Source organism: Bos javanicus, chromosome 7 (assembly GCF_032452875.1).
Source record: "Bos javanicus breed banteng chromosome 7, ARS-OSU_banteng_1.0, whole genome shotgun sequence".
In the NCBI taxonomy this organism is placed as follows: Eukaryota; Metazoa; Chordata; class Mammalia; order Artiodactyla; family Bovidae; genus Bos; species Bos javanicus.
This window is the reverse complement of record NC_083874.1, coordinates 11923210-11940568: the sequence shown is the minus strand read 5'-3', so window position 1 is coordinate 11940568 and position 17359 is coordinate 11923210. Positions and strand designations below refer to the sequence as shown.

General features: G+C 49.1%; 1 protein-coding gene across 5 annotated transcripts in view; it reads right to left on the bottom strand.

Moving 5' to 3' along the window:
* The window catches only part of CACNA1A (calcium voltage-gated channel subunit alpha1 A), a 253586-nt gene that overhangs the window by 80929 nt on the left and 155298 nt on the right, over window positions 1-17359 (bottom strand). For 4 of the 5 annotated variants that reach the window (XM_061421929.1, XM_061421925.1, XM_061421926.1 and 1 more), the window contains 9 exons: window positions 17138-17347; window positions 12725-12837; window positions 11419-11531; window positions 11140-11271; window positions 10764-10836; window positions 8389-8506; window positions 8195-8262; window positions 4587-4693; window positions 1872-2684 (listed from right to left, as the gene is read on the bottom strand). In XM_061421929.1, the coding sequence (XP_061277913.1) occupies window positions 1872-2684; window positions 4587-4693; window positions 8195-8262; window positions 8389-8506; window positions 10764-10836; window positions 11140-11271; window positions 11419-11531; window positions 12725-12837; window positions 17138-17347 (1747 nt within the window). The remainder of the gene's footprint in view (window positions 1-1871; window positions 2685-4586; window positions 4694-8194; window positions 8263-8388; window positions 8507-10763; window positions 10837-11139; window positions 11272-11418; window positions 11532-12724; window positions 12838-17137; window positions 17348-17359) is intronic. The other variant, XM_061421927.1, reaches the window with a different exon arrangement.

Below are 17359 nucleotides of genomic sequence, written 5' to 3'. Positions count from 1 at the left end.
ACCTATCGCATTCATGGTGATTCTGTGCATAGGTGCCTGCATCAGAATTGCTTCACTCTGGGGGACTTCCCTGGCAGTCTAGTGGTTAAGAATCCACCTTCTAATGCAGGGAATGTGGGTTCCATCTCTGGTTGGGGAACTAAGATCCCACATGCCATGGGGCAACTAAGCCGGTGCGTGGCAACGACTGAACCCGAGCACTCTGGAGCCCGTGTGTCACAAGAGAGAAGCTGGCTAACTGCAACGGAAGATTCCCCCTCCACCATCACCCCTGCCCTGGCCACAGCCAAATAAATAAAAGGTGGTGGTTAAGTCATTAAGTCGAGTCCAGTTGTTTGGGAACCCATGGACTGTAGTCTGTCAGGCTCCTCTGTCCGTGGGATTTCCCAGGCAAGAATACTGGAGTGGGTTGCCATTTCCTTCTCCAGGGGATCTTCCCTATCCAGGGATCAAACCTGGGTCTCCTGCATTATAGGCAGATTCTTTACCAACCAAGCCACCAGGGAAGCCCAAATAAATAAATATTAAAAAAAGAAAAAGAATTGCTTCATTTGGTTCTCTAGAGTCTCATTATTCAAAGTGTGGTCTCCCAACCAGCACTGACTCCTTAGAAATGCAGAATCTCAGGCTGCATCTGAGACCTACTTATTTAGAATCCGTATTTTCACAAGATCCCTGGGGGTTCTTGTACACATTTAATTTTGAGAAGTACTAGTTTAGTATATATGGAGTATAACAGAAGCGTTTAAACACATTATTAAAAACCAATATGGCGCTGATGTATGTAAATTAAATCATTATGCTATACTCTTTACACTTGTACCATTAAAGTAAAAGTGTTAGTGAATTCTCCAGGCAAGAATACTGGAGTGGGTTGCCATTCCCTTCTCCAGGGGATCTTCCTGACCCAGGGATCGAACTTGGGTCTCCCACACTGCAGGTGGATTCTTTACCATCTGACCCACCAGGGAAGCCTAACACTTAAACCATGCTGCCTGGCAATTATATCTCAATAAAACCTGAGAAAAAGAATACCTAATGTCAAAAAAAGAAAACACAGAGACTTAGAAAAACTGTTTTTCTTTTTAAAAAAGAAACAACCAAGATGATGTCCTAGTGGCAGGTGATAGAAAAGAGGATGCTAATTAATAAAAGATCATTGGCTGTTTCAGCATTTAAGTTTTTGGGTTCCTCAATATACAAACACTGTAGGATCTTCTAGGTAGTGTTACGGAATATTGTTATAAAAAAGAGGGTGTCATTTCTGATTGGATGAGGTTCTGGCTTGGGAGATGCCTCCAAAAGCCTTGAACCTTGCTCATCCTTCAATTCTGACCCAGAGTGGCTTTTTCAACAACCGTTCCCTGCCCCCCCACCCCCCAGCAAAATAATGTAAGGTGAAAAAATGATTGACTCAGTAACAGCTAAAAGGATCTAAATTTCCCAAGCACTTACGTGTCGGTTGCTTTCAGGCCCTTTCCATCTACTACATCATTTAATTCCCGGAATGACTCAATCCCACTATCTCCATTTTACAGACTGAGAAAACTGAGGCCCAGAGACGTGGAGTCCCTTGGCCAAGGCGACCCGCAAGCACATGGAAGAAGAGCCATACCATTCTGGGGGAGAGTTTTTGTAGTTTCCCTGATACAAGGGCGTGACAGTTTGCAGCTTCTGGAGCCAGATGACCTGGGTTCAAGGCTACGTATTAGATGTGTGACTTTGGGCAAGTCAGCTCTGTTTCCCCATCTGTGAAATGGGCTATGGCAATGCCATCTATCTTTGCGGGTTGGTAAGAAGCTGAAATGAGCGGCTCGGGAGAGTACCAGGTAGCTAGCTGATACTCCTTGGGTTTCATCGCTTCCACTTACTTCCTCCTGCGGTGCCTGCGCTCCTTGTCCTCCCTGCGCATGTCCGCGTCGTACGCTGGGGGAGGGCCATGCCGGTGCCGCCGCCTCCGCTCGCCGCCGCCGTCTGGGCCCTCGCTCTCGCCCTCGCCGCCCCGGGCCGGCCGGCTGCCCTCGCGGTGCCGGGACCTCCGATCGGCCTTGTCGTCCGGGGCCTCGTCGCCCGGCCTGCGGTGCGCCCGGTGCCGGCGGGGCTCTCCGTCGGCCCCGGTGCGCGGGGACCCGCTGCGGCTCTCGCGGCTGCCCGCCTGCCGGTGCGCGTGCCTCCGGTGCGGGTCGCCCGCCTTGCCCCGCTCCGCCTCGCCCTCCCAGAACCCCGGCTGCTCCAGGCCGCCCTCCCGGGCGTGGTGGTCCGACTCGCGACCGTAAGGCCCCTCCCGGCTCAGCTCGGCCTCCTGGCTGCCCGCCCAGGGCCTCCGGGTGTCCAGGCCCACGGAGCTGCTGGGGTCCCGGGCCCGGTCGTGGTAGCGGGCCTGTTTCCTGAGGAAGTCCTCGGCTCGCTGCTGCCCGAGGCGCTGGTCCACCGTGGGCTCGGCCGCCCGGCTCTTGTTGGTGTTGTTGTTACGGTTCTCCTGGGGGTCGACCACCAGCGGCCGGTCCAGGTGGGTCTTCATGTCGGGCCGCAGGTGGCGAGCGTAGGAGGCCTTCCAGCGCTCGTCTGGGTCCATCTCGTTGTAGAGTGCCTCCCGACTGGCCAGAAGATTCTGCTTCCTCATCTCGCTTGTCCGCTGCTCCCACACCGACTTGGCGGGCTTCTGGTTCTTCTGTTGCTCCTTCCTGTAAAGAAATCGTGCCGGGGTTATGGAACTGCTGGGCGTCGTGGCCTGCAGGGGCCACTCAGGCCAACAGGTGTGTGGGCCCCGGTGGAGATCTCAGCTCAGTTAGGTATTTCCACCTTGGTGGATGTCTTGCTCCAAGTGGGCATTTTCACCCAGATACCTGTCTCAGTGGGCATCTTGACCTAGGTAGGCATTTCTGCTCAGGCAGGTACCTTGGCCCAGACAGACATCTTGACCCAAGTGGGCATCTCTGCCCGGGTGGGTATAACGGCCCAGTGGGCATCTCCACCTGTATCGGTACCTTGGCCCAGAAAGGCATGTTGACCTGGGTAGGGGGAGGTCTCTTGGACCAGGTGGGATATCTTGACTTGGCTGGGTATCTCCACCCAACTAGGTGTTTTAACGTGTGTGGAAAAACTCAACCTGGCTGGTCATCTCAGCCTTACAGGAGTCTCAGCCCAGGTGGGCATCTTGGGTATCCTGGCTTGGCTGGGCATTTCGTCTAATGGGGGTCTCAGTCAGGTGTATGTTCATCGACTGACCTCTCTATTCCTCTTCAAGTTGTAGTACAGGGCCCCTGGGGGCGGTCCTGATGTTCAGAATACTCTTAATCTCTGAGACAGCCAATCATAATGAACACTGACCTGCAGCAGGTTCTGGAAGCCCTCGCATAGGCACTTGGGAGTCTTGAGACAGTATCTCTATGGAGATGGTGAAAAACACCAGTGGGATTGTTGCTGGGGGTGCCAACTGAAGCCCTCAAACATTCAGATTTTTCCAGGCATTCTGTGTGTATCTGTATTTGTATACAGACCATCACCTCCTATGGGCTTCCATGTCTGAGCATGTATCTCCCTGTGTTCTCCTTTCACAGCCACCTCCTTGCTTTCTGGGAAAGAAAGCCCCCTCTACATTGTCCAGTGGTGCACTGCCCCACAGTGTTGCAAAGTCCCGGGACTACCCAACAAAGGCACGATTCAGAATATCGGTGTATCAGTCTTCTTGCCTGGAGAATCCCAGGGATGGGGAGCCTGTGGGCTGCCATCTATGGGGTCGCACAGAGTCGGACACGACTGAAGTGACTTAGCAGCAGCAGCAGCAGTGTTAATGAATCTTTCTTTAATCAAAACACCTTAACTCTCACCACCTGACCACCTCTGATCCACTAGCAAATTCTGGTTCACTCTTACCTTCACGATCTGTCTACAATTCAGCTATACCCATCACCTGCTCTGGCACCACCCTGGTCCATTCCTTATTATCTCTTTTGCAGGGAACAGTGCAGTCCTTTCCAACCTGGTCTCTTGCCCTTGCTCCCCTGATAGTACCTAGAGGGCACCTGAGTCCCTATTCCTCCTTAAGAACTGTCCATGTGTCTCCCCTGGCTCAGAACAAAATTCTGTGTCTTCCCCACTGCCCAAAAGGCCCTACAGGATCTGTTCATCACCTGTCTGCCTCTACCTCCTGCCACTTCTCCACCACACTCACTCTACTTTAGTTACATGGGCTTCTTTCTGGTACCCTAACCACACTGGCACGTTCCTGCCTCAGGGCCTTTGTACATGCTGTTCCCACTGCCTGAGATGAGCTCCTCCCTCACCTTCTTCAGGCTTTGTCACCTGAGACCACCCCTGACAATTTCACTTAAATCATAACGCTCATCACTCCTAGCCCTCCCTATACACCTCAACCTCTTTTTAATGCTGTATTTTCAGCAACAGTGTCTGGCACAGAGTATGTGTTTATTAACTATTTCTTGACTGAAAGTGGGTGGGAGGGCAGAAGTACTTTTTCCTAAGGCTCAATGCAGTTAGGGACTGCTCCCTGCCCCCAAATCCTTGACTGGGAGGGTGCAGAGGCTGAGGAGCCCAGAGAGCATCTCAGAGTTGGTGGCACTTACACAGCTATGGACATGTTGGCTGCAGACAGAGGACTCACTTCTGCCACCTCTTTGGCTTTCTGGAGGGCGAGTTTCTGGTTGGCAGCCTCTTCTTCTTCTTGTTCATCCTAAAAGGCACATAGGATCCCTGTTCACAAACTATGAACTGGGCCTTGGGGCCGCATCTCTGACCCTACTGTTAACCAGGGGCATCATTTGAGATATTTACAAACAGGTCTGGCTTGGGTATCAACCAATCAGAGCTGAGGCCCCCTAATCGGAATGTATACTCATTGGTTAAGTGTACTGCTATCCCCTTCATGTCCAGGCTTGATATCCAGCTCATTCTGAACCCTATTTTAACACACAGAAGAAAAGGAAAGGAAAAAGACTGCCTTCCTTTCCCACAATGGAGATTTTTCTGTAACTCTGTCTCAATGAGCTGGAAATTAATGCAAAGATTTTCCTCTCATTCTACTTCCTGGGTCATTTAAGCTCTCTGAACCAAGACTTTAAATAAAACACCAATAAGCCTCCACGTGCAGAAAAATCTGGCACCCACAGCCCATCCCATGCACTGCCAACAGCCTCCAGAAGGGGAATCAGGAGAGGAACTCAGATTCTCAGCCGGTTAGGTTCAGAGAGGAGGAGGATGGGGGAAGATGTTTTATAAAATACATACAGAAAAAGACGTTTTGGGGCTTTAAATCCTTCTTCAGCCTTCATGCAGGGCCTCATTCGTAAAACAGAAAAGCCAACAAAGAAAAAGCAAAGAAAAAGCAACGAGAAAGAAATGGCCAGAGACAAACCCGCCAATAAGCAAGATCATGCGGTGGCAGGGCACCTCTCCCACTGCGCTGGGATCTCTGGGGCAAGAAGCAACCTTACCACCTCGGAAATGGTCAGATCAGGACACTCTGTGTCAGTGACAACACAGGGGTGGGACTCGACTGGCCACCCTGCTCTCCCAAGTCCACCCCTCTTTCTGGCATCACATCCAAGCATTTCTGAGAGCCGAGTCCCTGGACTACTTGCCTCGGATACACTGCAAATGCACAAATGCAGATTCCCAGGCCTCCTGAAGAACCTGGCCCGGGCCCCAGCACCTGCGTTTTCAACAAGCTCCCAGGTGAGTCTGAAACACGCTCGAGTTCAAGCCGTGCAGCATATGGTTAGAAGCACAAATTCTGGATCCGTCTGGATTCAAATAGCAGCTCCTCCACTTTCTGCTTACCTTGGACGAAGTCTTTCTTTGTACCTCACAATCTTCCTCTAAAATTTCAACTCCTAGACTTCCCTACTTCATATTTCTCCTTAGCACTTATCACTAGCTGACAAGTTTCTTTCTCGTCTATCTCTTCTGCTAGAATATCAATGAAGGCAGAGATTTGTCTGTTTTATTCCTGGCTATTTCCCTGGCCCCTAGACCAGGCCCTGTTCACAGCAGGTGCTCAATAAATGCTTTTCAATGAATAACAAAGTCTGTAAAATGGGGCTCAGAGAATTTGCCTATGAGGTTTTCTGTGAGGGCTAAATGAGATAAAAACCTGTCTAACAACAAGGTCCTATGATGTAGCACAGGGAACTATAGTTAAAACCTTCTAATAAACTATAATAAAAATATGAAAAATAATCTATGTTTGTAACTGAATCACTTTGCTGTACACCAGAAACTAATACATTATAAATCAAATATACCTCAATCAAAAAAAATTAACCACATCAGGGGCTGAGTGGGGTCCCTGCCACATTTTAAATGCCCAAGAAATGCTTGTGGAATAAACGAAGGGAAGAATGAGGGTCTGGATGACATTTCACAGGCGATGAGCTTTCTCCCTCTCTTTTCCCACCCTCCTGGGGCACCCCCTCCCCGACAGCAGCCCTTGAGGATGGGGTCTTGGAACCTAGATGAGCTCATGGTTAAAATCAGCCCCTGGAACAGTGACACCAGTCAGCCCCATGGTGGCCAGGACTGTGGCCGTATGCTAGGGGGTGGCAGAGATTTCCGTCTTTCCTCCAGTCAGGGCTGGGCCTGGGAAACTCTCCCTCCCTCCTGCCATGGCTGGCAGATGGACGGTTGGCAGTCTTCTCAGTTCAGTTCGGTTCCCTGAATATGGCCTGTGTACCTTAAGGCATGGGGGATGGGGCGGTGAAGCTGAGGCAGGCCCCAGGCCTGGCCCTCCTGAATGATTCTGCATATGTTCTCTTAATGTGATAGGGCTGCAGGTGAAAGGCTTGGGCTAGACCACGACCACCTCCTAACATGCCTTTGTTCCAGACAGCTTCCCCTCAAACTGCAAAAGGTGCTCGGCTTCCCTTGTGCGGTGCAGTACCCGTTCAACCCTTCCTAGCAGCCCTGCTCAGGGGCTATCCCGAGGGCATAAGCTGTGTTCCTGAAAGCAATGTTGCCTTCTCTGTGCCTAGCTGAGGTGGACCTGAATCCCAGGGAGTACAGGGCTGCCCTAAGGGCATTTGGCATAAGATTTTGCCCAAATAATCCAATACCACTGACCATGAATGAAAACTGGGCTGCTTCCTCACATGAACAGTTCATACCCCCACACCCCAAATTCCTTTCTGATTTCATTTACTGTGCTCTGCTCTTTGAGGGATCACACCTCTGCTCTTTCAGTTCCTAGCTATGTGGCAAGGTCCTGGCCTCTCTCGGCCTCAGTTTTTCCATCTGCAAAATGGGGATAACAGTTACTCCCTATCTCATGCTTTCTGGTGTCTGCCATACGAGAGGGGCCATCACGTTTCCTTTGGTGGTTGTTAATTTTTATTTTGATCGTTACCTGCTCAGCTGGGGCTCAAATGAAAGTTGGCAGGGTGTGTGGGTAAAGAACTCAGGCTCTGGAACTTGCCAAGTCTGGGTTTGAATCCTAGCCTTCCCTTTCCCAGCTCTGTAAAATGAAGAGCTGTAGCTCCGGATCTCTGGTCATGCGAAGTGACTTACAAAGGTTCCTGTTATTGATCACTTCCTGTATGCCCCAAATTATGCTGAGCTCCTGACATGTATAGCATGATGCTTTAAATAATAGCAGCTGTCATTATCCCATCTGGGGTCAGTGATTCTGCCTTTCTGAACCTCAGTCCCCTCTTCTGCCAAAAGGAAATGACAGTTACACCTGGAACCATGAGCATCATATAATTCTTTACTGCTGCTGCTCAGTGGTGAAGTCCGGCCAGTTCCCAAGCTCACGGGGACACACACTGAGCCTCAGAACCTTGTCTGGGCTACTCTCCATCTGTCCCCTCCTTCCGGGTTTAGGGTGCTGACAGTGCCTGCTCGCCTGGAGGCTGCCGCATTCCTTGGAAGCCCCTCGACACTGCCCACTCCCTATAAACGGGCACTCTGGTGGAGTTTGCCATCTGCTTCCTGCAGCAACCCTGCTGCCTTAACCACCCCCACCTCCGCCCTCCTTTGCTGAAGAAGCCACTTGATGAGGGACAGTCTATTTTGGGGGTGGGGGAGGAGGTGCCTTTCTCCCTGGCACAGTGAAGCCGGGACAAAGGCTCTGACCCCAGCTCCTGTCCCCCTACCCCACCCTACCCCCTGCCTGGCACGGTCCTGATCTGCCATGAGCAGGTGGTAACTTTGCACAGCAACATTCTCCCACCAACTCCACCTTGGTGAGCTCCTGGGCGTTAGCCAGATTATCCACCGCAATGGCCAAGAACACGTTCAGGAGGGTGTCTGCAAACGCTGGAGTTAGGGAAAGTATTGCCACATGAACCCTGATATCTGGGACTCCTGAACCCCTCCCTTATGCTTCCCCTGCTCTCCCTGAGGCCCCGGGCTCATCCACCCCCCAGAGGATACAGTTCCCGAAGAGCGTCAGCACGATGAAGTAGATGGAGAACACCATGCCGCCTTGCACGCCCCCCTGAGACTTGATGCCGTCATACATGACCTCGTTCCAGTCTTCGCCCGTCAGGATCTGAAAGGGGAGGGAGAAACACACAGCCAACCCCCCCTCAACCTTGGGCCCCTCAGAGATGCAGCTGTGGAGCCGGAACCTGGCGTGTGGGCCCTTTCTCGGCCCTTGTCTCTGGGTGGGGATGGTGTTGGCCGTTTGCGAGAGCAAAGGGCTGTCCTTGCGTGGAGGAGCTCTCAGCCTGTTCTAGCAAAAAGTGACCCTGGAAGAGGAGTTTCAGATCTTTCTGGTTTTCTCTGATATGATAGGGAGATTTTGCTATAGGCTGAGTCGTATATGTTGAGGCTATAAACCCTCATGTGATGTTATTTGGAGATGGGAGGGAATTAGGATTAGCTGAAGACATGATGGTGGGGCCCTCATGAGGGGATCGTGTGCTCAGTCGTGTCCAACTCTTTGTGACCGCCATGGACGGGAGCCTGCCAGGTTCCTCTGTCCATGGGATTTTCCAGGCAAGAATACTGGAGTGGGTTGCCATGCCCTTCTCCAGGGGATCTTCCTGGCTCAGGGACAGAACATAGATCTCCTGCATTGGCAGGCGGGTTCTTTACCACAAGTGCCACAATGAGGGGATTAGTGCCTTTATAAGAAAAGACAGCAGAGAATTTGGTCTCTCTCTGCCTCTCTGTCTCCCTCCCTCCCCCTGCTGTGTGTGAGAGAAGTGACAAGGCGGTTGTCTACAAGCCAGAAGAGAGTCCTCACCTGGAATCAACCCTGGATGCACCCTGATCTACCTCCAGCCTTCAGAACTGTGAGACGTAAATTTCTCTTGCTATATATCCACAGGTACTTCTGGACTGCTGTATCTGGGGGTGGGGATGGTGGTGGTACAGGTGATCAGAGGAAGCCTCAGGTAAAGAGACGCAAGTGCTGGCAAACAGACACGATGCTGACGTGTATGGGAAGGGCTAAAGGGATGTGTATGCAGGATCTACACGGTTGTTAAAAAAATATCCAGCTTCCCTCCTTTGCATTATTTCCATGAAAGTGAAAAAAAGTGAGAGTGTTAGTTGCTCAGTCAAGTCCAGTGCTCTGTGACCTCATGGACTGTAGCCTGCCAGGTTCCTCTGTCCATGGAATTTTCCAGGCAAGAGTACTGGAGTGGGTTGCCATTCCCTTCTCCAGGGGATCTTCCTAACCCAGGGATCGAACCTGGGTCTCTCCTGCATTGCAGGCAGATTTTTTACCATCTGAGCCACAAGGGAAGCCCCATTATTTTCATGAGGATAAAGTAAATATGAAAGAACTCCAAAGATGTTAATCCATTAGGTAGGGTTTTGCAGTCTTGGCACTGCTGGCATTTGGGAACTTCCTCTTGTCCTGTGCACTGCAGGGTATTAAGCAGCATCCTTGGGCTCTACCCATTAGATGCCAGTAACACCCCCACACCCCACTTGCGACAACCCTAAAATGTTTCCAGATACTTCTAGGTGTCCTTGGGGGACAAATACCTCTTGGGCAACAAGCCCTGTGCTGAAGACATATGGGCGGTGATGACTACTATCGATAATCATTGATGTAAAGGCTCAGAATTTCATGGATGGTTTCCCTTTCCAAGCCCCTGTCTACAGGTCTCATTCAGAAGTTCCCCTTCCCCCAGGAGAAGAGAGGAGTGAAGTCACATTTTCCCATAAACTTTCTGTTCTCTAAAGAGACAGAACCCACATGGAACAGCTCTGGAAGTCCCAGCTTGGCCAGTTCTAAACCTTGGGGCATGTGCCTACATGGGTGCAGAAGTTGGTTTGGCAGGACCACCCACGGTCAATCTGTCTGCTTTGGAATACGGAATTGGGGTGTCTTCCAGTCACGGGGAAGATGGTGTATTATCGATGTCTATTATTTTCTATATTCTGATGCTTTGACATATGGGAGGGGTCTTACTGATCCTGGGGGGAGTCAGGACTAGCTAATTCTTAGAGTTAGTAAACAATTTGCCTGTGGGTGTGGTTTAAAAAATGAAAACCAACCAATTCAGAGCCCACACTCCAAACCATCTCCACTACTGGGCTCTTACACTTAGGCCAATATTCTACTGTTGGAATTAGCCCAGGGTCAGGTTCCATATAACTCAAGACAGCTCCAGGACTTGCCGAAATTATTCAAACTAGCCAATCCTAAGCCTGATTAACCTGCCTTACCCATTTCTTCCTGTGGAACAGCCACAATAAAGGCTCCTGCCCACATTTCCTGTCCCCCTCCTAATGAACCCTGGTGCTTCTCCATGGGGCCCTGCATTCATGGGACTGGGTGAAGGTTGTACCTGAAAAACTGTCATTATTGCTGCTGGAAAAGTGTCGAAGTTGGTAGGAGGAGTCCCTTCATCGAAATTAAACCTGTGGAGAGGGCACAAACATTTCACGTTGGTCCCACCCTAGGCGTGTGAGGGCTTGGCTCAGTATCTTGTTTCCAGGGCAACATCGCCAGCATCTCTGTTTCCCTTAGAAAGACATACTGAGTGGTACCCAGGGCCCTGCCCATCTGGGTGGGTGCACTGGGCATCATCCAGGCCATGAGGAAGGCAGACTGTGTGGTGCAGGTGGGCCTGGGTCTCTGGAGGCAGTGAGCAAGGTAAGGGTGGGAGGCCCTGGGCTGGACCCCAGGGAAGCAGAAGTCAAGAGAAGCTGCTGAGCACTTACTGGCCGCCAAAGAGTTGCATTCCCAGAAGGGCAAAGACGACGATGAATAGGAAAAGGAGGAACAACAGGCTGATGATGGATTTCATGGAGTTGAGAAGAGAGACGACCAGGTTCCTGAGAGATGCCCAGTACCTGCCAAGAGAGGCCAGGGTTGGGGTATGGGGGTCAGGCTGGGGCCAGGGTGGCAGCAGCTGAGCCCATCTTCCCAACATGGGAAGGAGGTGACCCCGCCCCAGCCCCCATCCCCACCTTGGGATGCCAGGGAACCCAAAGACTTACTTTGTGACTTTGAAAATACGCAATAACCTGAGGGCTCGTAACACACTGATTCCAAAGGATGTGCCGGGTTTTATGACAGCCCAGATGACCTCAAAGATACTCCCGATGATGACCTAGAACAGAGGATCCCGGTCTTGTGTCCATGCTCCTTGCAAATGTGCCTGGGTCTGGACCTTGCAGGAACCCAGTCCAACTCCCCCCACTCAAATGAAATCATAGTGAGTGTCTCACACGCCTCTTATCCCTTCTCTTTTTAAACTTATTAACATGAGTGCAAAGAATTCCTGAAACATAATTACAAAGTGAATGCCCATGCAACCACCATCTGCGTCGAGAAATAGAGCATGTCAGCACCCTGAAAGCCTCTGGGGAACCCTAGACATAGCCACCACCCTGAATTTTATAATAACTATTTCCTTGCATTAAAAAAATTGAGGTGAAATTCACACAACAGAAAATTAACCAGAATGGTTCATTTAAAATAATGCACGATTCAGTGGCATTTAGCATGTTCACAGTGTATAACCATCACCCTTCTCTACTTTTGAAACATTTCCATCGCTCCCAGAGGAAACCCTGGACCCATGAGCAGTCGCTCTCCAGCCCCCTCCTCCCAGCCCCTGGCAACCTCTAATCTACTTTCTGACTCTGGAGATTTGCCTGTTCTGGATATAAATGGAATTACGTAATACGTGACCTTTTATGTCTGGCTTCTTTGACTTATGTTTTCGAGGTCTTTGCCTTAAAGTGTTCAAGGATCCTCTGAAATCCATATAGCTTGGTCTTGTCCGTCTGAACTTTCATGAGCAGAATCATGCTATATGGACTAGTTCTGCTTCCTGTGCGATACCATGTGGCTGATGGGTGTGGCTACTGTTGGCTGCCTCTCGCTGGTGCAGAGAACTGCATTATTTATATACAACTTATTTATCCACCCTACTGCAAAGGGAGATTTGGGTCATTTGGCTTGGGACTAGTGAAGCCGCTCAAGGCATTGTTGTATATGTCTCTTAGGTGTCCGCATAAATTTCTCTAGAGTGAATCCCCAGAAGTGGATTTGCCAGGTCATCCTTTACTTTCCAAAATGGGTCCGTAAATTTCCCCTTGCACTGGCAGTGGTTGGGGAGGGTTCTGGGAGCTCTGTATCTTCCTCAAAGTTGGGGATTATCCTCTGATTCCTTTTGCACTCAGCAGGATCTGTCATACCCAGGCGTGACCCTACTTCTCTCTCTCCTGTGTCCCCAGGTATCAACCATTCTAAGCACGTCAGCTGGGGAATGAACTCCTTAGAAACCAGAGCACTTACCCCACAATCAAAACAGTTGAAGGAAGAGTGGAAGTAAGGCCGCGTCCCAAGCCCGTACATTTTTATAAACATTTCGGACATAAAGAGTCCTAAGAAAATGAATTCTGCATAGTCTAGAAAGGGAGGGGGGAAAACAGAGAGGAGATTAGATTTGTGGAGGGAGCTGCTAGGTGGCTCTGACGTTCCTATTAAGTGAAACTTGGCTGGTGGGTTCCTGGGTGCTTACTATGGTTTTTTAAAAATTAATTAAGAAAATTTAAAATTGAAGTATAGTTGTTTCAGGTATGGGCTTCCCAGGTCGCTCAGTGGTGAAGAATCTGCCTGCCAGTGTAGGAGATGCAAGTTCGATCCCTGGGTTAGGAAGATCCCCTGGGGAAGGAAATAGCAACCCACTCCAGTATTCTTGCCTGGAGAATCCTATGGACAGAGAAGCCTGGTGGAGTGTAGTCCATGGGGTTGCAAAGAGCTGGACACGACTGAGCAACTGTACACGCACGCTTATTCCAGGTATATATAATTGAATCAGAAAAGTGATACAGTTATACATACATACATATATGTGTGTGTGTGTGTAGATATTCTTTTCCATTATAGGATACTACAAGGCATTGAATATAGTTTCTTATGCTATACAGTAGAGCCTCATTGTTTATTTTATACATTTTCCTATGTTTTTAAAATGAGCAAGCAATTATACTCCAATAAAAATTAATTAAAAAGAAACGAATGAATGAACTAACTGGCTAATAACTAACTCTATAACTAACAAAGTACTATTACTAAGAATTATGTAATAATACATAAGAATTATGACTCAACTGCTTTTATATGCTTGAGCTCCAAAGGACTGATAGAAATATTAATGGAAATCATAACAGTGTCCTATTTGTAATCCTTGTGTTAGGGACTTAGTTGGGAGTGCCAAAGGCAACCAATCTAAGGCATGGCTTTTCTCCCAACTAGGAAAACTCATTGGATATCCCCTAGAAATCCTGTCTTGCTAATGTCTAAAAGTCTTGATGTAAGACAAAGCCTTTTGTTTTTCAATGAGAATGCATAATGGTGAAAATTTTGCCTTGGGAAGAGGTAACTATGAGTATTTGTTCGCTCCAGCAAAGAAACGGTTAATAGCAATTCCTTTTCTAAGAGGGTTTTCTTGGTGGGGTAGGAAGATGAGTGGTCAGGAAGGGCGTGAGCAGTCACCTTTCAAAGGGGAAAGAGAGGTAAGGAGAGATTCTGAGAGGAAGAAAGCATATAGAAATCGAAGACAGAGGCCTCAAACTTCTAAGAATTCCATTCTGGTCACATAGCTAGCTCTGTTTGAAGGTGAAGAGTATTTGTTATATCACGCATATCACTCTCTTTTAAAATGGTATAAGACTTTTTTCTAGTTCTTTGTGATTTTATTCTGGCTGTGCCACGCAGCTTGTGGGACTTTAGTTCCCTGACCAGGGACTGAACCTGGGCCCTCAGCAGTGAAACTGCTGAGTTCTAACCACTGGACCACCGGGGAATTCCGTAGTATATCATTCTTAAATCAATTTTAACAAATTTATTTATTTATTGGGCTGTATTGGGACTTAGTTGTAGCACATGGGATCTAGGTCCCTGACTGCCTGCACTGGGAGTGCCGAGTCTTAGCCACTGGAACACCAAGGAAGTCTCTATATCCTTCTTTTAAGAGGTGATTTGAACTGACTGTCAAGGTCTTTCCCACTCATTCATGATTACTGAACCTTCCCTTAGTTTTAGGACCCCAGGGAGCTTTCAGTGTCTGAGGGAAACTCTGGGGTCTCCAGAGCCCCCAGGACTGAAACGTCAGTGAGGAAATCTGTCTGTAACATCTGATGCATTCCAAAAGCCCCCAGAAGAAATTCGGGGAGGACGTAAGAATTTCCAAGATGCTTGTTTCCCAGTTACCATGGAATCATGAGAGTTGGTGACACACAAGACCTGAGAGAATTACTGATCTCTAAGCACTGGTGGATCTGAAGAAGTTTCAGTGTCATCAAATCCAATTTCTCGCAAGTATAGAAGAGAAATGTGAGACCCAGAGAAACGACTACACTTCATTGATTACAACACATATTTTTGTTCATGTTTTGACATCTCCGAAACTGGGGTGTAATTTAAAACCAGCCTGCCCTAGTTTAGATGGCAGCATTGTTTCCTTTCTTAGTGGCACATAAAATAAAAATAAAAGAGTGCCATATAATTGAAGAGGTGGCTCAGTGGTAAAGAATCTGCCTGCCAAGCAGGAGACCTAAGTTCAATCCCTGGGTTTGGAAGATCTCCTGGAGAAGGAAATGGCAACCCAATCCATTGTTCTTTTTTTAAAAAAATCATTTATTTATTTGGCTGTGCTGGGTCTTAGTTATGATGTGTGGGGGCTTCTCTCTAGTTGTGGAGCATGGGCTTATTTGCCCTATGGCACATGGGATCTTAGATCCCTGACCAGTGATGGAACCCGTGTCCCTTGCATTGGAGGCGGATTCTTAACCATTGGACCACCAGGGAAGCCCCCACTGTGTTGTTCTTGCCTGGGAAATCCCATGGACTGAGGTACCTGGCGGGGTACAATCCACGGGGTCGCAAAGAGTCGGACACATCTAGCAACTAAACGGCAGCAGCAATAACTGAAGATGTCTTCATTTGATGGATAATGGTAATAATTTGTCCAAGGTCACATGGAGAGTTGGGGGCAGAGCAGGCACTGAGAACCCAGGGTACCTGATGATCACGGCAGGGATGCACCATCAGATATAGCTTGGGTTCAAATCCTGGCTACATCATTAACTAGCTGTGTGACTCTGGGCAAGTTACTTAACCTCTCTGGGTCACAGTTTTCTCAACTGGAAATTGATAATTAAAGGACGTTTATAGACAGAAAGGCCCCAGGCAGGCAGGAAGTCTCAACCCCCTGTTCCCGAACCAGGACAGACAAAGCAAGGTGATTAGTGGGGAGAATATGGGAGATTAAAAATAGGCTATCCGAGGAGGTTAAGACAAAAAGTAAATAGTTCTCATTTGTAAGAGACTCCAGGGGGACCAAATGCAATTACTAAGGTTGGAACTAGGTCAGGGCTCTCGGAAGGAGAACTGGCCCCTGGGGAGTGTCCTGGGGGGGTGGTCAGCCAACGTGACTGGGAACAATAAGGGTTACAAGGGGACAATGACCTGCACCAGACACCCAGGCCTCATGAGGCTGAAGACTTGATTTCTCCAGTGGTTGCGTGGGTTAATCTGAACCAGGTCAGAAGGGCAGAGAATCTACAGACCTAATTCAGACAAGCCAAAAGATGCAGGAGGAGGGCAACCAGCAGGCAAAAAGGTTTTGGGGAGTCCTCACTTGGGGCCCATACGCCAGAGCCAAGGCATCCAACTGCCTTCCTCACTTTCCAGCCACTACCCTTGTTGAATTCTCAGAGCTCTTTACTTTTTAAGCCCTGCTCATAGATCTTCCCTCCTTTCCTGCTTCTCCCCCAACGTGGTCAACAATTTTGATACTGCTGCTGCTGCTGCTGCTAAGTCACTCCAGTCGTGTCCGACTCTGTGCGACCCCATAGATGGCAGCCCACCAGGCCCCCCGCCCCCGGGATTCTCCAGGCAAGAACACTGGAGTGGGTTGCTATTTCCTTCTCCAATGCATGAAGATAAAAAATGAAAGTGAAGTCGCTCAGTCGTGTCCGACTCTTTGAGACCCCATGGACTTCAGCCTACCAGGCTCCTCCATCCATGGGATTTTCCAGGCAAGAGTACTGGAGTGGGTTGCCATTTTGATACTATCTCATGTTAATTCCTGAAATTTGGGGACAGGCCCAAAAGGGCAAAGTCTTGGAAATCCTGGTTTTCACTGCAGGAGCAAGATGTTCTCACAGTTGTTGGAGGCTATTGTCTAGGAATGAATCCGAGACATAAGGAAGTCAAAAAGAACAAGAGAGGAAAGGGGAAAGAAGCAGAAGATTTGAAAGAAAAGAGACGAAGCAGAGAGAAATGAGAAGAAAAGATGAGTACAACATACAGGTTACTTTTTTGTCTCTAATGCACCTTCATCTCTCAACCATAAATTTGATTCCCAGGGATGCACCTAGAAATCATATGTATGTTTCTGTATCTGGCTGTCTTGCAGTCTGACCCTCTCTGTCTTTATTTCAATGCACCTCTATGTGCCTTTCTTAGAAAGTGATCATGTGTCTGATGGCCCAAATTCCAGCTTCCAGCTCTCAGGCGCCCCCTCCCCCAAATTGGGCTCTGTCATTGAGGCAGCAGGAACTTCAGCCCTATCTCCAGTTATAAACGGGGCCCAAGTAAAAGGGGAAAGAGGGAACACATACTGCCAAAGAAAGAGAACTAGAGAAAGGGTGTGAGGAAGGGATCAGGGAGCCGGTGGGGATGGGGCCAGGCGGTACTCACAGAGGAAGTCGGAGAGCCACTCGGGCTGGTTGTAGTGAACGATAGCGACACACAGCGTGTTGAGGGCTACCAGACTGAGCACAGTCCAGTAGAAGGCCTGAGTTTTGACCATGCGGCGGATGTAGAAACGCATCCTCCTCTCCTTTTTGTGAAAAAAAGTTGAGTTCTCCAGCTTGGCACTTTTAATGCTGGCTCGGGCGAAGGGAGACCCTGCCAGGGAAA